General features: G+C 32.2%; 2 protein-coding genes, 1 non-coding gene and 2 pseudogenes across 3 annotated transcripts; 1 reads left to right on the forward strand and 4 right to left on the reverse strand.

Moving 5' to 3' along the window:
* Positions 1-2,905: 2,905 nt before the first annotated feature.
* LOC143534909 (dof zinc finger protein DOF1.4-like) lies at positions 2,906-4,679 on the forward strand (annotated as a pseudogene).
* A 4,149-nt stretch (positions 4,680-8,828) lies between these two features.
* Positions 8,829-10,770, reverse strand: LOC143534910 (putative disease resistance protein At4g19060). The gene is made up of 2 exons (XM_077029279.1): positions 10,176-10,770; positions 8,829-9,666 (listed from the first exon to the last, which is right to left on the reverse strand). The coding sequence occupies exons 1-2, from the start codon at positions 10,740-10,742 to the stop codon at positions 8,935-8,937; spliced, it is 1,299 nt and encodes a 432-aa protein (XP_076885394.1). The 5' UTR covers positions 10,743-10,770; the 3' UTR covers positions 8,829-8,934.
* Positions 10,771-11,408: 638 nt separating this feature from the next.
* On the reverse strand, positions 11,409-11,479 carry TRNAW-CCA (transfer RNA tryptophan (anticodon CCA)). The gene has a single exon. It is a non-coding gene; the product is annotated as a tRNA-Trp (tRNA).
* A 3,385-nt stretch (positions 11,480-14,864) lies between these two features.
* Positions 14,865-16,781, reverse strand: LOC143534912 (uncharacterized). Its single transcript, XM_077029280.1, has 2 exons — positions 16,615-16,781; positions 14,865-15,665 (listed from the first exon to the last, which is right to left on the reverse strand). The coding sequence occupies exons 1-2, from the start codon at positions 16,744-16,746 to the stop codon at positions 14,874-14,876; spliced, it is 924 nt and encodes a 307-aa protein (XP_076885395.1). The 5' UTR covers positions 16,747-16,781; the 3' UTR covers positions 14,865-14,873.
* Positions 16,782-23,650: 6,869 nt separating this feature from the next.
* LOC143534913 (VQ motif-containing protein 4 pseudogene) lies at positions 23,651-24,199 on the reverse strand (annotated as a pseudogene).
* Between the last annotated feature and the right edge of the window lie 3,546 nt (positions 24,200-27,745).

The raw sequence follows: 27,745 nt of genomic DNA on the forward strand, positions 1-27,745 counted from the left end.
TAAAGAGTTAAGTCGTTAACTGCTAAAATAATTTATTGTTTCATTAGCAGGGGCCTCCGATTCTTTTCCTTTTCCTGCTACGGGGTTACTTTAAATTTAAATTTATAAATATACAATCGAGCAAATTTTTATTTTATTTTTTATAAAGGACATTTTAAAAGCTTTATTGGATAAAAGAATTAAACAGAAAATAAATATCAAGATTAGTAACAACCTTCTTAAAGGTGTTCAAAATTGCATATTAGTTTCAGATAGAGATAGAGGGTGCAAACGAGCCGAGCCGAGCTCACACCGAGCTCGAGCTCAAGCTCGGCACGTTTCGAGCTCTATTTTCAAAGCTCGAGCTCAGTTCGTGAATGGATTTTGAAGCTCGAGCTCGGCTAGAACTCGACTCGTTTACTATTTATCAATTATCTTTTTTGTGTAATTATAATTATTTTATATATTTTTCTATTATAATTTTATGTATAAAATAATATATATTATTTAGTTATTTTTATTTATTTTTCATAACATTATATTTATTAATTAATAATGATTAAATATATATTTTAAAAAATATAAAAATGGCAGGCTCGAGCTCGATAAGTAAAGCTCGGACTCGAGCTTGTTTATTAAACGAGCTTATTTTTAGGCTTGAGCTCGGGCTCGGGCTCTATAAAGCTCGGCTCGATCGAGCTTTTTAATGAGCCGAGTAGCTCGCGAGCAGCTCGGCTCATTTGCACCCCTAATTCCAGATATAACATTATAACTTAAAGAGGTTTTTCCACAATCTCGGAATTCCCAAATATTAATTAGTTCTTATATCCCCACTATGGCTGTTCACGAACCAAACCGAACTGAACGCAAGCTTGCTCATACTTGGTTTGGTTTAAAAGCGAGCTGAACTGAGCGGATTGAATTTTAAGAAACGGACGATATTTTTATGCTTGAACTTGGTCAGATTCGAAACCGAGCGGTTTGGTTTAACTTGGTTCCGTTACTTCCGTACAAAGTTTTTAATTATAAATTCCAAAAGTAAAAAATATCATTAATTAAATACTTTTAACTCCAAATTGTCTAGACTTCCAACCTTAAAATGTCTAAGCCTCATATTTAATAAGAAAACATATATAAAATGAGCAGCTAAAGTTTAAAATTGTACTTTAAAGTTAACACAAAAGAGGAAAATATCAAAAACTTTAAAATATACTTTATTTATATATATATGTATACATAAAATATATAAAAATATAATATATAAAAAATAATTCAAGCAAAAACGAACAAACCGAACCGAGCGAGGCTTTGCTCGTGCTTGGTTTGTTTTCAAACCGGACCGAGCCGAGCGGCTCATTTTTATACCGAGCCGAAATCGAATGAATATTTTTCAAGCAATTTTTGAGCGAGCGACGAACGAGCGACGAACAGTTTAGACAACCCTAATCCCCATCATCTGACTAGCGCCTAGTTTCACCAGTAGTGTTAATATATGGTAGCACGGTAGTGGTCCTTGCGTACGTAATCTAGATTTAACTCTGAATTTTCAGAGTAAATAAATGGTATATTAAATTTAAAAATGTAAACAAATGATAACACGGTAGTGGTCCTAGTGGATGTAATCTAGACCTGTAATCACTTGAACTTAATTAATTAAATTATGCCTCAATTTACTGAAATTAAACAACCTCCTTCAAGGTTGCAATAATAATCATACGTACTCTTTGTCTTCTTATTCTTGTATCCATGCATGAATCCAATTTCTTAGAAAATGAAAATTAACAACTGATAATTAATAAGGTCTATAATAAATATAAAGATGGTACACATTTTCTCTTCCCAATTCATGTGAAAATAGACGATTGCATGTGGAAAATCACGTACAATATATGTAAAATTTATGCCTGACAAAATGTGTAAAAGATTCACACTCACAAATATGTAAAGGTAAAACAAAACTGCATGACAACATAACCAAATTTTGTACATTTTTAGGTGTAATAATTTTTAACATTAATTTTTAGATGATTTTTAATATTTTTATCCGTTATTTATAAAGTTGACACTCTCAAGCCATTTAAAGTAGTACGTCCAAAGCGTTAATACCTCACAACCAAAAATTAGGTAGGGCGACAATTTCCATCATAGTCCAAAACACGACATGAAATAATCATGTTTAATTCTACAGATCGACCCACTAACCCTTTATAACACTACTAGAAAACATGTCATTTTCCCACAAAAATTTCCTATGACAAGTAGTTCCAATAGATTTTCAACAAAATAATAATAATAATAATAATAATAATAATAATAATAATAATAAACCCCAACTTTGCCACAATATCATCTAATAAACATTAGGTTAAGTTAAAATAGTTTTTGTAGGAAGTTTACAACAAACGTTTTTGTAACAATTTTGTAAAAAAAGTTGTTGGAAAACATTTGAAAACGATTTTCAAGCATATGTTTTTTCAACGTAACTTTTTATTGGAGAACTGTTAGAAACTGGATTTTTTTCAACAAATTTCCTACGAATTCAGATTTAAAAAAATATCTTTTTTTTTCTAGTAGTGTAATATGTTAAACCTATTTTTTACAACCTGCCAAGACGTTTACAACTTGATTAATATTACAAATCGATCTCTTTTACACATTTAAATAAATGAATTAAGGTTAATGTTCTTGACATGAATAAAAATATAGGTCATATATATTAGGATTAAACAATTCAATCAACTCCGCAACCCTTCATATCTTACAAGTTAAAATAACTTTTTGAGAGAGAGTTAAAAAACTCTTTGTTTTAGGTTTTTGTTGTATATATATTTATTTCATTGAATCCTTTAAAACTGAGTATTTTATTCACCATGAGGGTTTTGAAGAACAGTCGGATACCCATGCCTACAACTCGTAACGAGTGGCCACAAGTTCTCTCACTGTCTCAATTATTAAGTCTTTAGACAACAAAACATGACCCATGTCTTTTGTTTTCTAGCATTTGGAAGGAGTATCTATCCTATCTCCATCTTCTTCTTGTTTTCCATCTAATTCTTGATCACAAACCAAAACAAAAAACACTACAAAATTCTTTCCACTTTTGTTTTCAATTTTCACAACATTTTTAGCACTAGATTGGTCACAAGAATATGACTTGATGTCTTCTCAAGTTCACATAATGGAGAAACCAATTCCGCTTCATCCGCAACAGCAACAACAGAAATCACATGACGCATTAAAGTGCCCGCGATGTGATTCATCAAACACGAAGTTTTGTTACTACAACAATTACAGTTTGTCACAACCAAGACATTTTTGTAAAGCGTGTAAGAGGTACTGGACCCGAGGTGGTACCTTGAGGAATGTCCCAGTGGGTGGTGGCTGCAGGAAGAACAAACGTGTCAAGCGGCCTATGGCCGCTTCTGTTCATGTTCCTGCAGCCACCACACCACCTGTTAACCGTCTAAGAAACCCTAACCCTAATACTAATCTTGATCAAAATCCCATCCCATCTTCCACTACTACAAATAGTAACCATCATCTTAACCCTTTGTTTAATTATGGGTTACTTTCCCAAAACCCTAATTTTCCAAGATTTGATCATACTAGGGTTTCTAGTGTAAACGAAACGCCTGTTGTTTCCGGGTATGACCTTCTTCAACCTCATATGAATGCTTCCGGATTAGTGTTTTCTTCGTCTTCGGGTTCAGGTTCGGTTATGGCTAATCATGGTCATAATATTAATCAAAATTTAACCTTTTCAAGCTACAACTCATCCATGTATGGTGGTGGTTCAAGTGCTAGCTCCACTAGTGCTCCAACTATAGCTTCTCTCTTAGCTTCAAGCCTTAACCAACAACAAATATTCATGGATTCGCAACCTACGATGGTGGTTCGATGGAATTCGACGAAACACAAAACATTTTGGAATGGAATAGAATGAATACTAACAATTTTCATGACCAAATTAAGAATGATCAAATTGAAGGTGTTGTTTCCTCTGATCCAAGTTCCATTTTATGGGATACCGAAGGGGGAGGCTGGCTTGATCCGAGTATTAATAATATTAATAACATCGGTTCTTCGGTTCCTTCCTTGATTTAGTCCCTAAAACCTCTACATAATTTAGTCTCATCCGGTTTCTGTTCTGTTTTTTCGGTTAACTTTCGTTTGTTTAATTAGTTAGTATAGGAAACATTCATGTCAAAGGTAATTTGATGGATGAGAGGGGATTGGATCGGAGCGATCATGTCAGCTAGCAAACTTATAATATATCAATTCCAGCATCTTCAATTTTACATGAACAAGGCTGGAAATTAAATAAAAGACCGGTTTGCACTGAGAGGAACCTCGGATCCTCTTCGTCTCATCGGCCCAAGTTCGGTCATCAAGCAAGCAAGCAAGCAAGCAAGCAATAACTTACCAACAAGAATTTGGGTTCAGTTTCAATACTTCTGGTGTGTTCTTCTATCTTTTCTTGTATATACAAGTATCCATGCTTCATATAAATTAGGGTTTGTGGTGGTTTTGTGATGAGGTGGATATATTTCAATAGTTTTTGTATTTTTTCTATGGATTAAGAGGGAAAGAGTGGGGGTATATTGGCATAGAAGAGAGTGGGATATGTTTAATTTTTAATCTTACTTTGTAAGGTAATATTTAGTTTGAATTTTATTTTTATATATCTTGTTCCTTGTGTTCATCTTTTTATTTTGCTACATTTATGGTTTTTGAATATTGATTGATATGATAGTATTATTCTTCTATTATTACTTCATAAAAGTAGCATTGATGCAATACTACATAACACAAAATTATTAATATGATTAATGTAAATAACATGTTTTATCTCTCACAGTATAATATAGGACACAAATTTTCTAATTAAAAGTAATGGTAGTTGACATATCTGATGTGTTTATATGAGTTAACCAGGAATCTTGAGACCTGCTGGGAACATGTCTCAGTTGAACTTTATTAGATTCTTTAAACTGTCTCTTGGAATGTGGATCACAAGTATGATGCATTCCAGCTTTGGGTTATGTTCCATGCAATCAATAAGTTGGTAAAACAAATTCATATATGCTATAATATATATAAACTAGATAAGGTTTTGAGTTTTGAAAAAAAAAAAAATTTATGGTAAGGTTTTGAGTTTTGAGATTTTTTTTCAATGAAAGTTGGCCATTGAAAAAAAAAGGAGAGGGAGTGAGTGATGTAAACATGATGAAGAGAGAGAATGGTTGCAGTTTGTGGCCACGGACCCTCTCCAGAAGAAGTCAATATCAGTAAGTAGACGTAAGAGAAAAGATGTACGGTCCGTTGGAGAGAAAAGGGAAACTTAAGGTTTGTGGAACAAGCTTTGGACTATCTGATGTGAAGACGTCTTAAGGTTTTGAATTTTGAGATTCTTTTAAATGGAAGTTTGTAACTTCGTTAGTAACATAATTAGGTTTTTGGCTTCATGGACGTTTAGATGGTAGAGATAAGGAGCTAGTGATGCAAATACGACGAGGAGAGAAAATGGCTACAATTCGAGGCCACATTTTGTGAGAGAACAACTTCGTCGATTTGTAAGAGGCCAGAGTGAGAGAGAAAATTAGATGTGCGTTCTTCATGAGACATATTTCGGATATTGTTTGGCGTGAAGACGTCCGCGAGTACTCTTCTGACTGTAGATAATCTAATGTGTACAACACATTCCAACTCTATACATAAAATTTAAAAAACCCTTAGGGAAAATTAACTCTTCTCTTAATTGGTATGCATTGTGATGTTGTATAAGTCCTTGTGGTCCAAGTCTACCTTCCTAAATCTGTTCATGTGCACCCCAATGAACTATCTTTCTTAAAGCTGTTATTGCACGTGACTCCTTCCACTCACGTCGAAAAACTTAACATAGTTATCTAACCTCTTAGTAACAAGGTTATAAAATGATATCATTGATTTACAGAATCTACACATTTATTTTAATATTTTAATTTGTGGTGTTGTTATGAATCATGATTTTGTTATTAGAAAGAGTTGTTATCACTTATGAGCATTTTGATATTATTCAAGGACATAAATGATTTGTGTATTATTATTATTCATTGTAAATTAATTTACATCACAAGTTTAGAATAGAAAAAGGGTTACCTTTATGCGCGTGCATGTTTTGTGTGTGATGCTTTAGCTTTTGTGTGGAGCATGATGACGATCAAACATCTGTGCACCCAAGGTACAGGATTGTGTTGTATTTTTAAAACCATTTTGTGTACATGTACATGTTATAACATATATTAAAGTTGGCTGTCGATATTTTAACAAAACAATTTTAGGTGAAAGCAAACATATCCTCCAATATCTATATTTCTATATTTTTTGTGATTAGAAAAAATTATTATTAATTTGAATTGAAATTGATTTGGAGAATGAGACGTGTGAGTTTAAAAAAAAAAGGACAAATTTAAAATATTATGTTTTTAAGTTAAATGATAAAGAGCGGACATATGCAATATGGATTGTGAATTCTCTGAAGGTAAAACACCTTCATATCTAAAAGCTTTAATTCATATCCTTCGCTCACAATTTAAGTTTACAATAAATATATCTTAATTCAATATACCTAGTAAATGTTGCAAAAGTCGCTCCGAGGCATCGTACATTGAGTATTTGACGTCGAGTATTCGACGAGGTGGTATTGAGCACATAATTCTATTGAGCACATCTTGTAATTTATATTGCACAAAGTTATATGATCAGATTTGTATACCTTGTGTGATAGCAACTTTTAGATTACTCAGTGGAACAACTTATGAGTGATCACCCAAGATTGATCAAACATTGAAGATTTTACTATGTTTGAAGTTTAATTAGATGTGGTACAATTGCTTTAAAAATAGTTGAAAACCAAACGGTCAAAATTATCAAAAATATCGTTTTGAAGTTTAATTAGATGTGGTACAATTGCTTTAAAAATAGTTGAAAACCAAACGGTCAAAAATATCACAAATATCCTTTTAAATATGTTTCACTATAAGTGTTTTATTAATTTTTCTGCTTGTTATAATCCTTAACACACTTATAATGACTCTTAATTAACCCACCTATATATACTAAAATAAATTATACTAATCCTATTCAAACTAATTTAACATACACATTCAAACAAACTTTTAAGCCGACGAATCCTGTTAGAACCATAGAAAACATTACTATAGAAGGGAGGATGGGTAGAGGACGACCTAAACTGACGTGGGATGAGAGGATTAAGCATGATTTGATAGACTTAAACCTTTCTGAGGACATGGTTGAGGATAGGAATTCATGGAGAATTAGAATTAAAGTTAAGGATTTTTAGTGAGAAAGGAATTCCTTAGGACTTCTATTTACCTTATTTTGGTCACATTTATAGTATTAGTATTAGTATTACTATTAGTATTATTCTTCCCATATACATAGTATTAGTATATTCTTTTCATATATATTATTATTAGTATTATGATTTTATTATTATTATTATTATTATTATTATTATTATTATTGTTAAACTTTGATTTCTTTTGTATTGCTCCATACATATGGACTTTAGAGCTGAGGGTCTCTCTGGAAGCCACCTCTTTATCCCTTTGGATAGAGGTACGGTGTGCCTACATCTCACCCTCCACAGATCCTACCTATAGCTTTGCTGTTGGTGGGACTTCACTGTGTATGATTGATTGATTGATTGATTCAAACAAACTATATATATAAACTTGCAAAACATTCAAAAACCTAATAATTACATCTAAACTTTCAAATTATTAATTAAATTAAATCTGACACTAACCCCTTCAACTTTCTTTTAACTCGTTTCAAGATCAACTCTCACCACTAAATACATATTATATGAATCCATGAGTTCAAAGAACTTGGGAAAACAATACAAGAAAGCTTCAGATATATTTATTGTGACTCAAAGACTAGTCCAAACAGACGAAAACCAAGAACTCCCTTAACATATCATAAAGATACATATATAGGTTATTGCAAAAGAAACACATCCAAGCTGGAAAAACAAATTCAAAGTCTAGAGGTGTGTTAGTTTATTCATATACTCCGTAGTAACTTATAAGGCAAACTACATGTCATGGTAGTTTCAAATTAAGCTAGTTATCCAACTGCAGCCTCTTCTAAGGGGTGCATATGGTACAAAGTGTGTACTAGTTTTTGTTGAATGTAAGTCTATTGTAACTTGCCGAACTCCTTGCGTCTTGTAAGTTACCCTTTTTACTTTTAATTAATGATATTGGCCATTGAAAAAAATTATCTAATATGAATAAACAAAGTGTGGTGAATTTGTATAATCTATAAGAAACATGAACTTACATTTACCAATACATGTTCTATATTTTTCAAGTGCTTCTTTGTTACAAAACATTTGTAGGAATATTCCCTCAAAGGGTGTTGGCCTCTATTTCCAATAACAAAAATAAAAACAAAAACAAATTTATCTATATATCTTAAACTTAGATTACTGAAACATGGTATAGCAAGCAAAGAACATAATTAAATTAATTTGGTGAAAATCAATTTTATCTATTATTCATGCAGTTGATATGTATGCAATGTGTTCTATCATGTATATATATAATTCCACAACATTCTCATTTCAAGAACAAAATCATTTACCCATGACCTAATGGTCTAGTGGTATGGTGTCCACCTTTTAAAGTGGAGGTGGTGGGTTCAAATCCTTGCAAGTGCAAGGTTAGAGGGATTTTAGGTGAAAAAAATTTGTTGTTTCAAAAAAAAAGAACAAAATCATTTGTCTCCAACAATAAGTAAAAAACCAATATTACAGTTACAAGTTTATTTATTAGCTTACATATAAACACACAAACACATACACACATATACTGAAAACAATGTGTAGAATGGAGCATAAATTTTCGTTCACTTATTGTCGGTCGACGTAGATTCCATCTGATCGTGTCAGACCATAGGGAGACCGATGACATGACTACCCACGTCGACACCCTTTGGTTGCTGCGATTTTGGCTTGATCTCCAACTGTTTGCAAGCAATTTTAGCAAGTAGTTTTGCGGCAAACGGGACCCCAGCGCTCTTTTTCAGCAATTCGTCCTTTAATGAATCCAAATCCTTAGAAAACTCCCTCTCTTCTTCATCATATCCTATCACCGCGTCTTTAAATATGTCGTAAATAATCTCGTCGTCCAACTCCTTCAAATGCTGCATTTCAACATCTTTCCCAAGCATATGTTGTAACAATGTCTCCGAAGTACTCGACGAAATGATTGTGCCACCACACCCCTTTGGCAAACCGTACGCCAACGACTCACCCCAAGTATCATCCAAAGGGTCCTCTTTGGTCAAACCATGGAAGAATTTGTTATCATTCCATGCATCATCAAGAACAATTAGATATCGTTTTTCGATTAGTTGTAACCGAAGAAGAAGAATTAGTTTTTTGAGTCCAAACTTCTCATCATTAACTGCATCATCAATGGCTTCATCATCTATTCCCAAACACTTCAAGATCCTAACAACAATCTCTATTTTGTAGTCACTACTTCTGTCTTTAGGTTGCTTGGATAAGCAAACCCAAATCCTCGGCGAATAGCGTTCTTTCACTGGATCCCGGGCAAAAAGGGCTTGACAAAGAGTGGTTTTTCCGATTCCAGCAACACCCACAACCCCAAACACCTTGAAAGAGTTAGAACAACAAAAAAAACATTGATAAATTAGTTTCTATGTATTGAATAAATGAAAACCATGTTTTTTTTATGAAGAATCTAACCTACTAATGATAATTGTCACTTGGAATAACATATTTCAATATCGACGCGACAAATTTTAATGTTGGAGCGGCAGATCTATTCTTTTACGCACTGGGAAATCCAGTGCGTCATGTCAAAACTTGGTGCGCTGACGCAACAAGATGTGTCAAGTGGAATCTTCTAACTGGTTGAACAAGTTCTTAACTAAAAAAAGCAAATGATATTTTCCTAAACGAAGAAATTAAAGATTATTTCGTCAACTTTATAAGTTAAAATCGAAAATAGTCATTTCGATGATTTTCCCCTATAATCATTCAATAACTATCCTAATATTCTAATCATAGATAAAATAAACCTAACAGCCAAACAAATAAAAAGATACATTATACATTAAATAATAGTAAACATAATAGATAATAAACTCGGTTAACACACCTTAAACGAAGTGTTCTTGTTTCGTAGGATAAGTTCTCTCTCCATTGCCAACACAATGTGTTGAATACCATGAACTTTCCTTGGTGGAAATCTTGAACTCCATCTATGAACCTCCCCCTTGTGTCTTTCAAAACTCGTGTCCTTGGTGTCCTCGGGTTCTTTACGCTGAGAAAGAGACCCCTCAGGATCATCTTTAGAACCGGATTCACCATTGACTTTACTCTTGATTTTCTTCAAGCTTTTCTTGATATTCTCACAAACATCATAAACTTCTTTGGCAGTGAGCGTGGTGTGACTTTTGGTAATCTGCCATTCGTTTACCAAATTGTTGAGGGTGTAAAGATTTCCCCTTCTTACACTTGACCAATCACCCTTAAATTTCGGGTTTGGTGATGTTTTTCGTTTTAGATCGCCTAATAAACTCTTGAATTCATCTTTGAATGAGTAAAAACTGGCCACTACATACTTTGGCTCACCTGGTTGTTCAATGGCATCACCGATTTTACTTACTAGATATTGTTCGAGCTCATCTTCTTCGTTCTCAACTTCATTGATCTCAGGAGCCATTTTTGTCACACACACTCGAAATATTTTGGAAAGACTAAAATTTGATTAAGGATTTGTATGGAATGATGCATTTAAAGGGCTTAAGATTCTTTTCTTGCTGAAATTAAAAGTAAAAAAAGAGTGATACCTCTTCTCACTTCTTTTTTTAAGCTTGATTATTTTTAAAATTTATAACTATTTTTGTTATCATTATTAATTACAAAACTAAAATCTTAAAATCTTATAGTAATTCTTTCGTACAAAAATAAAAGATTATAATATAATTAATATGATATATATTATCTATCACATGTTTGAAAACCATTGTTTTTGTTGCTAATATTTTTGAGACGTGTGCTAGTTTAAAATCTTAATTCAATATCACATTAACTAAAAGTGAACCTCAGCATAAAAAAAAGAAGGAAAAGAAAAATTCCCGAATGTGTACCGAAACTACTACTCAAGATAAGAATAATAATTATATTATTAACAATAATAATAATAGTGTTATTTCAGAAAGTAACTCAAAAACAAAAACCTTTCAACAATAAAAGCAGATGACTTATTCCCTTTGCTCAAATGTCTCTTAATAAAAAATACAGTAAAAACTTAAGTTTTGTACGTTTTTAATAACTGTGTTCAGTCACTAATGTTTCACATAATAAAAATAATAGGACCAACAAGGTTTGAACCTGACATGAATCGAACAAGCAACTTCTGATCTGGAGTCAGACGCGCTACCATTGCGACACAGATCCTGATGTTGAAACTAGCTGTTTTCCCATACTTATCATACTCTATTAGTTTGAATAAATACGTTTACTATATAAATCTCGATTTAGAAAATAAGTTATTTCATAATATCCTGGAAAAGTATATTTAGATATGACAGGTTTGATTGAAGATCAACCAAAAAAATATATACATCTGCTATAACTACATACATAGTAGTTGGTTCGTGCTCACCCATATATCGAGATGTTAACTTATTTAACACGATTAGTTAGAAATGTTTTTATTTGTGTCATTAGCGTGTGACTAGGCTCGGCTCATTTCGAACTTTATTTTCAAAGCTCGAGCTCGACTCGTGAGTAAATTTTCAAAGCTCGAACTCGGCTCGGCTCGGCTCATTTACTATTTACCAATTATATGTTATATTATTTTTCTATTATAATTGTATTTTTGAAATTATATATTTTTGTTATTTTTATTTATTTTTTCGTAACATTTTATATATTAATTAATAATTATAGAATATATATTTTAAAAAATTATATAAATGCCATGCTCATTTAGGATCAGGAGCTGGCTCGAGCTCGATAAGTGAAGCTCAGGCTCGTTTATTAAAAGAGCCTGCCCGAGCTCGAGCTCGGGCTCGATAAAGTCGGCTCGACCGAGTTTTTTAACGAGACGATCTCGAGTACCTCTGGAGCAGCTCGGTTCGTTTGCACCCATACGTGTAACTCGTTAATGACCCAAGACCGTTTAACTCAAATGTTAATATGTCTACTTTTGTGTCTAAGTTATTTCGTGTTAAGGGATGTGTATTCGGACATTACCACAAAAGTAGATAAATTATAGATTTAGCACATTCACATCAACATTTCGTAGTGATTAAGTAGAATAAACACCGACACAATTTAAATGAGAATTTCTTTATTCAATTACCGAGACATTTCTAATGAATTTTTAATATATTATAAAAGAAAGTGTAATCGTGTTACATAAAAATATTTGAAATAAGAAAAATGATTAAAAGAAAGTCTTTTAATTGGCACACCGCGCTTATAGATTTCCTTTCATTGTTACAAAAGGAAAACAACATTGATGAGGAATAATTAAGTGACACAAAATCAAGGGACTTCTTAGAGAAGTTTTTCGAATACTCTTTATAAACAACTTCCTTATATCGAGCCACCCCGTTAGTTTGTAGTGTTGAAGTTCAAATACAGATGTGGCCTCCACATCACCACTTTTCTCCTCGTCCACACATGACCGTCACACAGACCACATTATGAGTGCTCTAATGGTCCTGAAAGGTATGAACGAACATATAAACGATCGAATACTAACAATTGACAAACCTAACCAAATGAAAAGTAAATACCCGCCCCCCTCGTTTATGAAATTTTCTTACGTATTAAATCCTCCCCGCTCCCGGCGTTTTGTCAATAGAGGCAAATCTTTAAGCACTAAATACCATAATCCTAAAATATTTGTGTTGAAATACGTGTATAATTCCAATTCAATACTAATTACTAAACATATTATATATCACTAGACGGGTGCCCGCCCGATGCTGCGGGAAACCAAAATCCTAGCAATCATGTAACAATTACGGATGTTCAAAGTTCGTTTGAAACCTTGAAAATGTTTAAATCAATCGCCACTTTTGATTAGCTGGTTTCTGAATGTTCAAACCATAGAAAATAGTTCGGTTTACAGTTTATACCAAAAATAGGCCATATAAAACCAGACCGGACTGTAAACTATTATTGAAACTCAATGCATGAAACCAAACCATTAGTAACGATTCAGTTTAAATTTTCGACGCTTTGGTTTTCGTTTTCAATGAAAAAAAATCAAACGGTTTAGCTCACTATTTAACTTAGAAACCGTTAAAACTGAATTGTGAACGCCTATATGTAACGTGTTAATTTTTTTAATTGAAAAAAACTATAGCAATACCATACCCAAATTAAAGACAATAAAATGCTCGTTTTTATAATGTAATTTTTAATAAAATGTATTAACGTATGAAAAAGTTACGGCCGTTGGAAAATCGTTGGTAGGAAGTTGGTTACAGTAAAAAAAAAAAGAATACATAGGTAAAGATGAAGGTTCAAAGTTGTAATAATTTTTTAAATTTATAAAAGTTGAGTAAAGATGAGGGGCAATGTTATAACTTTTTCATGTATATTTTCTAATGGACAAGTTTGTCCCTATCTTATATGCTATAGAAGGTGTACCTTAAGCTTTACAAGTTGTGAATTACTTAAAATGCAGGTGTCTTAATTTACCCATGTTTCATGCATTATATATAGTATAGATTTTTTCTTTTTGTTGGTTAACTTGTTTCTTTTGTTTATGTTTTTCATGTTATATCGAAAATAATGGATACGGGTTCCATTGTGGGTTGAAGGTTATGGCTGATTGGGCTTAAAGATTGACTGACTGATTTGTGATTGAAGTTGGAGTCATTATAACTGAAGTTTGTGGGTTGGGCTCGTTATGTCTAAAAAGGTTAGACTCAAAAATATTCAGTTGAGCTTATTTATCCGTGTCCCATTAATGTAAGAAAAGGAAGAGATATATACGAATTTATACGAATATACGGTTAAGTCTTCATATCTTTGTCTTCTTCAATCGTTAGATCATCTTGCTTGCTTTCTTCTTCAGAATCTTTAAATCTCTGTCTTCATTGTTTTCGTCATTGTTTTCATTTTCGTCATTGTTTTCACTTGTTGAATCTTTCTTTCGATTATCTTGAATTTAAGCACATCTATTCAAATCTTTATTACCAAGAAACGAACGAATGTCAAAATACAAGATAATCAATAAAAAATTTATTGAAACTTTCTAAAACTTTCTATTGATATCTTGAATTTGAATTTAAGCACATAAGAAACGAATAAATACCCAAGAAACGAATGAATGTCAAAATACGGTTATTGAAACTTTCTATTGATTATCTTGAATTTAAGCACATCTATTCAAATCTGTATTACACCCAAGAAACAAATGAGAGTACAAGATAATCAATAGAAAATTTTAATAAAAACGAAAACAATGAAGATGATGGTTTAAAGATTCCGAAGAAGAAAGCAAGGAAGGGGCTAAGCCTAAATCGCTAAGGTATCCAGCAGAAGAAAGAAAAAAAAAACTGCATCCTTGTTTGAGACCAAGCACAACTGATTTTTAATTGAAAATTACATAAAACCTAGCCAAAGAAAGTTAAAATTGCTTCTTTTATTTTATTTTTTTATGTTGTATTACATTAACAAAAAGTGTACATTAGTCATGAGATATTAACGTCTAGCCACAAGAGGCAAAACCAAAAGGCCAAAACATGCCAACATCACCATTATGCAAGATCCAACATTAAAAAAAAAAAAAAAAAAAAAATTAAAACATCAAAACAATTACATAAAACTAGTAATCCTTCTTCTCATGATCAAGATTCCCAACCTTCCTCCTCAAATTCTTCACATCCGCATCTATCGCCTTCTTCGGCCGTCCGGTCCGATCATCCGCCCAACCACCAGCATCATCATCATCATCGGACGACGTCCCAACCACACTCTCCTTAATCTTATGTGTCGTGTCCTTAGCCGCGTCCCACGCACCCGCCACCGTCTGCTTTGTCTTTTCCACAACCGTCCCAGCCGCATCTAAAGTCTTATCCTTAGCTGCCTTCGCCATTTCAGCCGCCTTACTCCTTCCTTCCTCCGCTTTATCCGTGGCCACATTAGCGGACTCTTTCGCACTTTCTTTCATCTCCCATGTCTTATCTTTCACCTTTTCTTTCATCTCACCCGCTCTATCTGCCACGTCGTCCGCCTTATCTTTAGCCTTTTCTTTCATCTCCCAAGTCTTATCTTTCGCCTTCTCTTTCATCTCACCCGCTCTATTGGCCATGTCATCTGCTTTATCCTTCACACTTTCTTTCATCTCCCAAGTCTTATCTTTCGCCTTTTCTTTCATCTCACCCGCTCTATCGGCCGCTTTTCCAACCATGTCATCCGCTTTGTCTTGTAACTCGCTGGCTCGGTCGGCCGCTCTCCCCGCAGCATTATTCGCTTTGTTTTTCCACTCGTCTTTCATTTCTCCGGCGCCTTCTTTTATTCTGTCTTTACCTTCTTCCATTTTGCTCCTCGCATGCTCCGACCGGTACATTTCGTCTCCGTTGTACATACTGTCGGTTTCTTCACTTGCATGCTTTCCCTAAAACAATAACCCGGTGTAACCCTAATGTTAGATGCAAGGGGAAGCTTGCATTGTGGCCCGGCCACCCCCCCCCCCCCTTTTTCGCAGTGTAAATTTACGAGTTTTCGATAAAATATTTTAAATTTTTATATGTAGTGTAAATTGACTCGTTTTCGTCTGAAAATTTTGAGACGACACCCCATATTTTTTCCTAAATAGTATAAATTTATGAGTTTTCGTTCAAAATTTTTATACGGTTTTATTCGTTTATTTTCTTCTAAAAATTTTTGAGGATGACACCCCGTATTTTTTTATCCTCAATCGTGTAAATTTACCATATTTTATTTTTCCTCGATAGTGTAAACTTATGAGTTCTCGTTCAAATTCTTTATACGTTAAAGAACGTAGTGTGAATTTACCCATTTTCATCTGAAAGTATTGAGTTAGATCACCCGGGCATTTTCGTCCAAGCTTCACCACGGGTTAGATATTAATATAAGTTAATGTAATGGATTAATTAATTCGAATAGGTTCATACTACATCTACACCCCTCAATCCAATTTCACACCTTCACGCGAATAATCACACTTTGAAAATTACTGATAACAAGAACAATCAAACTTCCAAAATTACTCGGCTCTACGCAATTCACTCGGCTCCTAGAAAATCGTTCTGTAGAACCGGTTTACTATGAAAACAATATTTTTTTTGTTTTGAAAAAACTTTTCTTTAAGCCCAAACCATCATTTTTGAAAGTTGTTCGGCCGGTTGAATCTGTGAACCGTTGCCCATCCAGTTCATTGTCTGATCCAGTTATAAAAACATTAAACAATCAAAACTTTAAAAAACAAAAAATTGTCAAAACAACTGTCCGACCTCTATTCAGACAGCCGTTTGAAACGAACGATACATGTATATATAACCCCTTAACTAAAATATTATTGATAGTTAACTACTTGATTGTACCTGAGAGTGTTTGGAAGCAGACGTGAAGCAAACTCTAGAAGCCTTTTGAGGAAAAGACAAAGAACTAAAACGAGGAATGTTTGTTTTAGAGATGTTGAAGATTGTTATTCTTGTGAAATACATTGCTGCCATTGTTCTTCAATTCTAACGTTGCAAGTTCTTGTGTTTTGCTTCTTATGTTTCTGTTTTTCTTAATAATTTCCGGTGTTGTTGGCGGTGAGATGGTTATGTATATAAGGTGAGAGTGAAAAAGGTGGCAGCTTGAATGTGTGTACACGTGTTGGAGAGTGTGACACGTGTGAAGAAACTTATCCATTTGTTTTTCTAAACCATGCATGTCACCGATATGTTATGTCCCGAGATGGAGAAATAAAAGGTAGCATTAAAATCTTGGTTCGATTAATTTTCTATTATATTTTGCATTAAACTTTGACCAAGGAGTTCTTTTATATCCATGAACCAGAAAATGTTTTTATCTAATATGTAGAGAATAAAAGAAATTGAGACTACATAACATCCATCGCCAACTATACGTGAAAGAAAAGATATAAGACACGTCACTTAATGTTATAATCTTTAATAAAAAATCAATTTTCTTTTGAGGTTTCTATAAGCAGTAGATAGGCTCTCTTAAGTCTTACCAAACAGCGCCGGCTCTAAGAAAGGTAGGGTGGTCGACCATCTCTAGTCCGACATCTCGCTAAACCTAATTTTTTTTTAAAATTATATATAAATTTTAATGTAACAAAATGTAAGTTAAATGTTTAAACTCAATTGCACAACTATTTAGTTTGGTGTAGTATCAAATGTGAATAACTTTCAACCAAAAGGTTGTGGTTATAGTCTCTATTGAGTCATAAATATTTTTTGCACAACCTAAATCATGACCAAGTAAGCATATTTATAAATTTAAATACTTAAGGAAAAAAAAACTCTACCTAAGGCACAAAAATTTTTTCGCATTTAGCCCAAAAACTTTTAGCACATCTTGGAGATGGCTATGTTACCTAATAGACATTGTTGTCAAAATTTTATACATCATATAAATTTACCTGTTTTTGTCTGAAAATTTGAACCCGACCCCCTTGTTTATGAAATTTTCATACATATTGAGTCCCCCTGCTAACGTTTTCATCAAAGATTCACAACCCTGCTTAGGTGTAAGATGAAAACATGCTTAGTTGAGGCTAATATAAGTTCATTCAAGGCAATTGATATTGGAAACATGGTCTCTATGTTCATAATTTTTTATTTTATTATTATTGTTTTTTTTTTTTTGAAATTTTCATATGTTTGCTTTTTGCTCATTGGTTAGCTTCATGTAACACAAACATATTATTGCTTGACTTGAAAACAACCAAATTGAATAAATGGTTGATAAATAGTTAATGGCTTAAAACACTAAATGTACTCTTTAAAATGTTTGATAGACTTTTATTTATATACAAAAATACATTTTTGTAATAAATAAATATAAATTATTCAAAAAAAAAGTGACTCACTTTAAAATTAATAAATTTATGGGTGTTGGTTGACAATGACATGGGCGGACTAAATAGGATGAACTTATCATGAGGCTTAAAGCCCAATCCAAAGTCAATTTTATTAAATTTAATGTTGGGCTCAAGGTATCTAGTTGGGCCTAATCAGAATCGTTCTTAAAGTCTAGGCCCAATCAGAAAATTGACTTGGGAAACGGCATCAGTATTGGGTCCGGTTTGACAAGAACCAGTATGGAACCCGCCCGAGTCATGTAACTATATGATTTATTATGTTAGAATGTATGTTTATGATTCAGTTTGGTTAATTTCGATTAATAACCAAAATTAAACATGGCCTTAAACTTTTTATTAGACTTACATGAATTCGAGGTATAAAACATTTTTGCATAGAGATACATGAAAAGGAGGTATAACTACATGAAATTGAAGTATGAATACATAAATACATGAGACAGGAGCATAGACCATGAAAGACATGCATATAGACTTAAAAAAAGAGAATTATAGAAATATATTAAATATGAATGTTCAGCTTGGTTAATTTCAATTAACTTAGGGACTAGTATACATTTAAAAACCTATAACCGGCTTTCAGTTAATTCAGTTTTGGGTTAATCGATTTCAGTTAGTTCGGTTCGGTTTCGGTTATTGCACACCCGCCCAAAACATACAAGTCATTTGAGATTGCTACTAGGTAGATGGATGCTAGGTACCATTGTACCAAGGCTTTGAGTGGCTACTAATTGAGAGGTTGGAGGGCACATCAACATGTAGTGTACTTTTATATTCATTGTTTTGAGCCTCCCAAAATCTTGTTAGATAAACCAATATACTTAAAGTGAATGTAGAAGTGATTGAAGTAAGGGCATGATTGAAGCATCTTAGATATGAAGTGATATTGGTACAATGAAAATAGTGGCATTTTGGAGATAGAAGGGTACTAATATCTTATCATATTTTTCAGATGATTCTATATGGTACTTAACTATTCGCTTCTACCCTTTGTATCGTAGTTGGTGTGACATCTTTTGGATAAAAAAGTTATAACTTATAAATGATTTGTGCCAATGTGTGAAACCGTAACAAAATTATAACAAATGGTACATGAATATGTATGGGCTTCGTCTCATTCAAAATGGTTTTGGGTTTGATATGGGTAATCTATGAGCATTCTTTAGAGGTGGGCAAAAAAACCCGGTGGAAACCAGTATCTATGACCCGCATGTATGAACCATGTTATAGTTTCTCAAAGAAATCGTACCCAGATCGGCACTGGCTGAATTGACCGAAACTAGTTCCTCTTCTACCCGGTCAAAACCCAGACTCAATCAGGTCAAAACCCGATAAAAACCAGGCAAAACGGTCAAAACCTGGTTAAAAACCCCGACTCCTCATATTTTTACTATTCAATCAAATAATTATTATTTTTCTTTTTACATTCATAACAAATATATGGAATCACTATATAATCCATGTGTCTATATCATATTTAAGGAATCGGATGTAGTGTAAGATATGATAAAATCCTTAAACTTTTACTTAAATTACATAGTTTGAGATTACATATGATTTTCTATGTAAATGCTCTTGGCAAGCATGGCAACCTCACTTATGTAATAATTGAAAAAATTATATATCTAGTTGAGTCGAACATACCTTTCAAATTACCCATTCTCGAAAATGATAAGGAAATAAAAAATATATAATTAAATATTAAAAAGAAATATGGTTAATTATTCACAATAAAATTATTAGGCTTATTACTTATACATATCATGTCAAAAACAAAAAAGGGGTGTAGCCTCTATGGTTTTTCAAACTACAAAATAAAGGAAAGCAATTCAAAAAAGCACCCCATGACTTTGTTATCCCTTGCACTCCAAATCAACATGTTATTTCAAACTTATATGTTCATAAACTTTCTACTATCATCTCCTAATTTGTTCTTTTATGGAAAACTATTTTGTTTTTATTTATATAAATAACAATATAGTGATTAAGACACCTAGAAAACAAAAACAAATACTAGACTCAACATAAAATAATGAAAGAACTTGTCCATCAACTAATGAGTACATTTTAATCACATGTTTAAATCCATATAATCGTATTTAATTATTTAATAGGTCAATTATTTGTCCACTTGATATGATATATTGTACAATAATATGAATGTCAATTTAATGTAATTGTCCAAATGTTTTTTTTAATTTTTAAGTCAAATATATAGTGCCCATTTGTTAATCTTAGCTCTAATAAGTTATGAATATATACATAAGTATATTGATTATCTAATTTAAAAAGCACGTTTATTAGTAATATCAATATATCATCACGTTTTATCATATGAAGAGTAAGCAAGATTAATACACTTAAAATAATGTGATGTTTTATGAGATTTAAAACACGCCTATGTGCTCTCAACAACCTTTAGTAACAACGTACGATAGGGTGTAACTTAACTAGTCATTAAAACCGAGAAACAAATAAATAAAAGTACAAGAATAATAAATTAGAAAAATGGTTTATGTATACATAAATATGTGCATAAAAATAGTTTCATTCCATTAGAACACATAATATGGTTTTTTTAGTATATACATTGATCAAGACACGTTACTACATAAACAATAAAGCAGAGAACTTTGAAAATCTTATAATATACCCGTACAAAGTGTTTTATTAATCTAACAACGAAGAAAAAAGAAAGAAATAAAGCATGGTAGATGATAACATAACCATTGTTTATGTAGTATGTTAGGGGCTACGTTAGCATATCATGTATATCGTACACGATAAAACATGAATACGAAACATGTATATATGTACACAACATGAAAACTTATCGTGTACTTGACTACTTATATTGAAAACTCGAACACGAACCTGTTAATAACATGTATACACAATAAGACACAAACCTGTTAATATTGGAGGAACCGCTGCAACTGCGAGGAGGCCGAACTGCCGAAGAATCGGAGATGTGGAGAGGTAGACCGAGAATTGAAGGGTTCTGACTCCCGGAGATGTGGAGGGAAACCACCAAACTACCCTAAAATTCGGAGAGGGAGAACTAGAGAAAGGGTTTATGAGCTGTCTGCTTGATGTCGGGTTTATATTAAAAATGGCATTAAATAGCATGCACTATATTAAAATTGGATTTTTTTTTTTAACGGCAAACGAATTCTTCAAATGGGTTACCGGCTAAATTCATCATATCATGAGAAACTCGTATATCGAACCAGGAAAAACCCTCACCAAAGGCCAACTTCCGTTAACACTCGCCAGTGCGGTGAGATAAAACTCGTTAAATTCAAGGATACAATTAGTAAAGGCCACATATTCGCCTCGTCTCGTCTCGTCTCACATCATCACTTTAATGCCTCTAAAACTAAATGTCGAGCACATGAATCGAACCCGTGTCACATAAAACAACAAGTCTATCCTTTACCACTCCACCACCAACTCATTAGCTTAAAATTAGATTCATTTATATTAAAGACTATATATCGATCTAGACTCAACACTTTTAAAATACGAATCTAGTTACTTTATGAGCCAATATAAATATTAATTTATTTTCTAATAAAGAAAGTTGATTTTGAAGATAATTTAAAATAAGTTACATATTTTCTAGATCACAAGCAAGCAAAGGGCATAGTGGGTAGTACTTTTGTCCTGGCATCTCTTTCGTCATCTAAAGAGTCAAGATTCGACTACCATTTCTTTACTATCAAGCTAGTGACACCTCTCACTTTTTTCACGGATCGGTTCCATTATATACCCTTGGTATTTTTATGAATTTATTTATAGGTTTATGTGGATAAAAATTAAATGTCCATTACTCAAATTTTAATTTTAAAAATTATAAACATTAAAAAAACAACTTTAGATATACAAAATATATTTAAATACACTTTTAGTAACTTTTTGTGTTTTAATAATCATTTCAAGTTTCTCACAACTTAAACAATATTTATTATGATTTAAAGAATTTTAAGATATACTACATATTATTATTTTCGGTGTTGATACGTTATAAGCTAACCAACACTCGTTACCTTACGTATTGGTGTATTACGTCATCTCAAATATGTAGCATTTTTTAAAACCAATTGATACCCTTCTACGGAGCAAATCACGATTTTAACCGCTATACTCTAGCCAACGGGTTTGTTTTTCATCTATAAAACCATGTTTTAGACAATTAGGTCCCCCCCCCCTATACGAGTTTTTCAAGCGATACAGTTTTGAGAAAACATTTACGAGTTACGTTTTTTATACATAGCCACTTTTAAATAACGAAAACCAATAAACGTATTACCATTGGAATAACCTACGTGTGGGGAAAAAATGTAAAAGAATTCCATGAAATGGAATAACCTACGTATTAATGTTACAATACTTAATGCTAAAATATAAAATGTAGAAAACACGAGATACTACTATAAATAATGAATATAATATATTATAAGTTATAAAAAACAATTGGAGAAACACAAGATATCAATTTTTATTGATTTTAGTTTTAATTTTTTAACAAACACATATGAAAAGGTAGAAAAACACAAGATACTCATTTTTATTGTCATGTGTTACGTACGTTTCCACCAAATACCACCACTTCGAATATTCGAAACCTCATTGTCAAATTTTGAATTCTATATTCTAATCAAACAAGACATAACATTTAACTATTGATCACCAATGGATGAGTGCTCTATCGTTGCCCCAGTGACCTTGACCTTCTAGTCTAGTTCGTAACAAAATGCAATACACAAGCCACAGGTTTACCACAACGAGCCTACATACTGTGGATTTCCGCTGCAATTGGTGGCACGATGACCCTTTGCCAATAAATATACGTGGATGCAACGGTGAAGCTTGTATTGTGGCCGGGTTGGCTTCGGTCACACCCGTTTTTTGCTCAGTAATATAAATTTATGCGTTTTTGTCAGAAAATTTTTATACGTACTCGTTTTCGACTAAAATTTTTGATACCAGCCACACCAATTTATGAATTTTTTTATACGTATTAAGTCTGGCTATCTGACATTTTCATCCAAGCTTCATTAGTATCCAGATGGCGACTTTATTATAATTATTAAAGAAAAGGTAACACACAATGCAAAATTATGTTTATTAATAAATCATAAATAACTACCGTTAAAAATTAATTTACAATAAAACATAATGATAAGGTCATGGGGTATACTTTAACCCATTTTAACTCCACATAAGTTTTCACATCACTCATTTTTTTCTCTTTCACTCTATGTCATCCAAAGGAAATGGTTTAACCCCCATTTAACACATAATTAATATAACAAATCAATTAGTAATTAATACATATTGTTCTTTTTAACCCTTTAAAAGCATAACCCATGGGCCATTTTAACACACTTAACACAAGTGGGGAGTGGTTTAATCCATCTTTAAAGTGTCATGTCACTTTAACCTATGTATAGGTTAGAGTATACCCCATGGCCTAACAACAATAATGTCGTCGTTCTAAAAAAAATAATAATAACCATTGTTACTCATTAACTCTGGGCGAAGTTAATGGAAATAATGGCAAAAGTTGTGGCTCAACCTCTCTAGGCGTAGTCGCCGGTGACGGGTGTAAATAAAATCCTTTCTCCGCGATCGCTTTCTCTTCCGCTCCCACGTCCAATTGGGGGCTAGTTTCGGTCATGGGTGACGGGTTAAACGGATCGGATATAAGTGGTGTGACCGGACTAAGTACAAGCTTAGGGAAGTCAAGTGCACTTGGGGAGAGAATCTCGTTAGTGAATTTAGAAGTCAACGGGTTGATTTTGAAGTTTTTAAGGTTGTTGTGTCTTCGTTCGTATAGTTTGGAAGGTTTTTTTGGTTTCATAGGAGGGATGGGGTGTTTGTGTTTTAAGGTTGTTGTTGTGTCGGATGAGCCTGTTAACATTTGGACTACTTGTTTGAAGGAAGTTGTGTCGGCTTGAACAAAGGTTGTTGGGTATGGGTTGGTGGGTGTTGGTGATGGGTGGTGGTGGATGGTGGTGGTGTGGTGGCTGGTGGTGGCTGGAGAGGTGTCCATTTTGGGAGAGGAAATTATTAATATCTTGAAGAGAGAGATGGGTTACTTTGAAATGTAAAGAGGAAAAGAGAGTGTGTATATATATATGTATATTTTTTTATTTTAAGAAAAATATTAATGATTAATATTTATATAGTGTGGTATATATTCACTTATGTGAATATAAATAAAATTTGTACAAGCAGATCGTTTAAGGTGGTCTGTAAAAGTTACACAGCTTGTAACTCTCAAATTATTGGCTATGATAGTGTTGTTTTATGTCAAACGTTTTGCAACACATATGATCTAAAATGGTGCGTATAATAATAAACTTTTTTTTAAATGGTTGAGAGTTTCACGTGTAAGCATACTCTTTTGGGGCTAAGTCCAAGGTCAACTCCTCGACTGTCGTGAGACCGTACCCCTGATGCGCGGAAACCGGATGGAATTCGTAAAACCTCCACTTGTCGGGTTCGAACACAAGATTAAACCCATGATTCGTCTCTTCACACAAATGTCCTTCGAGCTGGCACAAGTGAGAATCGAATATGCGTCTCTATATTGAAATGACAACCTATTACCACATTGGATGGTGTTTCTAATACGCTAATTTTTGTAATTTGTTTCTTCTAAATAATGGTTATTAGTTATAACTCTATTAAAAACTAAAAACATTGTTGTGTATAACAATTAACAAGCTAGACTTATGTAATTTCATTAAAGAGCTTAGAATTTCAGATATTGTGAAAAGATAATTGTGCATATTGTATAATGCTTTTCTTGCATGCCTTTTAAAGATTTTCAACTTCATATCAATTAATTGGACGTTAAATTATTTTTCACCGTTCATTTTATACGGATAATAGCATAGATTTCTTTATGTCCTTTCTAATAGAAAATCTTTTAATAAAAAAAAAAACGAAAGAAAGAAAATCTTGCATTTATCTTCCGTTTGTATATATGGAGGAGTTTATTATACTTTTTTTTTCTATAAATGATACGTAAGTTTTAAAACATTAATGTTTAAATAAAATTTTCTATGTTATTATTATATTAATGTTTAAATAAAAATTTCTATGTTATTAGTATATTATTTTTTCACATAAAAATGTCTCTGTTGTTTTCATAATAATAACATTTAACTAGCTTTTTTCATATGTTTTTTTTATATTTAAACGCATGTCTAAACATGTGTATATATGTCACTTGTATGAATGAACACACATGATTTTCACATATATAGGTTCTATAAATAAACAAATTTTATTTATATTTCTTAAACTATTAGAATGGATAACATATAATTTATTTTTTGATATTTAAACTTTTTTAAACTGAAAAATGAGCATTTATTTTCTTTAGGATCTCAGGAAAATAAATTGTATTTATCTATAACCATCCATTATATATATGCGTGTGTGTAGAATATATGATAAAAGGTACCTTTTGAAATAATGATAAAAACATCATTTAATTCATGAAAACTTTTAGCAGAAAAAAAAAGCTTAGATTAACATTGACATGAAAAGAGTGTTCCATACTAATGATTCACAAACCTTAATTATGAGTGTATTTTGCATCATGCTATACATGGTTTGTCATGAGAACTATGCAAGTATGCATAACAACATAAAAAGATAAAGAATATGTCATCCATTTACTATTTTTTATCATCACCAAGGAGAATCATATGCCAAGACCCATAAACAAAACCCAAAATTATGGATTTAAAAGATATTTTTAACTTAAATAAATATAGTCATTCTACAAAAGCATATAAAAACAAAAGCAAAATTAAAGTTGAATTCATACCTTCATAGGAGATGGTGGTAACTAGTTTGCGAATCAAACCTTCATTAAAATAGACTAATAGTATAATATAAACGATCCCATAAAGACTTAAAATGCAAGTTACTCTAATAAATTACTAGTATTTTACAAGAGTTATGATAACAAATTTTAATATGTAATTTGGATACTCATATAATTTTATTTCAAAAAAGTTGATAAGAAGCTCATCAATTACATTACTATAGAAAAACAATTGGGTGATGTGCCCTATACAACTTATATCGAGTGTCGGCCTTAATTGTTGGCCCTATACAAGTACCTTTGTTGCTTTTATGTTTGTGTATATACAAATTTCTCACCACATGGTGCACTAAAAACCACCTAGCTAATAAGTTTAAGGTTGTAGTAGTTGCTGGTAGACGGTGGGTGGACATTAGAGATTAATCAGACCATACTTTAATATATAATTTTCATATTTGTATACACACACACATTTTATATGTAATTTTTCAGTTTTATGTACACATACACACATTTTAGCTGGAATCTCGTCAGAAACATCGATTTTGGCCAAAACGTCGTCATTTTTATATACATACACACACACATTTTAGCTGGATTTGATCATGACCGATTTGCCTAAATTAATTGGTGAGGTAGAAACTAGCGATCGATAAAGAATTTATAGACACATAATAAGAATTTTTGAAACCATGATTAAATGTAAAGGTTAACGTTTCAAAAGAAACCTAGATGATAAATAGCATTTATCATTATGAATATTATTTTACTAAATATATCTTATAGTGTGCTTTATAATATAAACAATTATTATCTATCCCATTAAAACATGGGTCAGGCTAAACGTACCACCTCTTCTACTTGTCATACCCCCTCCCCTATACTTTCACTTCCTTTAACAATTTTATTTGACAACTTACATCCCTCTAACATTTTTATATTAAATCAAAGAATATAATGTTTTTATTTTTATGTAAAAAAAAATAAAATGCTCTTAAAACTAAATAAAAAATTAAGTATAAGGCGAATGCTCTTTTAAAAAAAATATAAAAATCATTTTAATTATATTTCTCTAGCTAGTTTATTTATTTTTTATGAAATATATTTAAAGAATAATGGTGATACAAAATGTATTGTATATATTTATGTTTTTTCTTATCATATGTCTTTCCTCATATACAAAAAAAAATCAAAACACTTTGAATTTTTTCCGTTGGGTTCATGACATGAGATTAATAACACTTGATAATAGAACCAAATTTGTTGATCAAGCCATATATTATTTAATCTTTTTTATTTATTAAAAACTAATACAATTTTTTAATATAAGCTATCTCTATAGTTATTATAAAAACCACTTTATAAAAAATTAAAAGAAAAAAACGGTTTAAAGAAGAAAAGAAAACTATTTTAGATGTTTTAAAATAATTAAAAAAATGTTTTATAATATAATTTTTTTTTAAAAGTAGAGAGAAAACGATTTTTAAACTAATGATAGTAAAATATAACAAAGTGACAAAAGGTAGAACAAAAGGATTTAAATCGTATTAATGTAAAACTAGAAGGAGTTGGTATATTTAGTAAAAATAAAGAAAAGAGTGGTACATCCCACCCTGTATGTAGCTTTATGAGCCGGGGTCTCTCTGAAAGCAGCCTCTCTATTCTCTCAGATAGAGGAAAGACTTGCCTACATCCCATCCTCCCCTGACCCTACAGATAGCGTGCTATACGGTAGAATATACAGGGCTTGATTGATTGAAAGAAAAGA

This window comes from Bidens hawaiensis, unplaced genomic scaffold (assembly GCF_021521415.1).
Source record: "Bidens hawaiensis isolate Kalapana, Puna unplaced genomic scaffold, B.hawaiensis_p1.1 tig00010382_1, whole genome shotgun sequence".
Taxonomy (NCBI): domain Eukaryota; kingdom Viridiplantae; phylum Streptophyta; class Magnoliopsida; order Asterales; family Asteraceae; genus Bidens; species Bidens hawaiensis.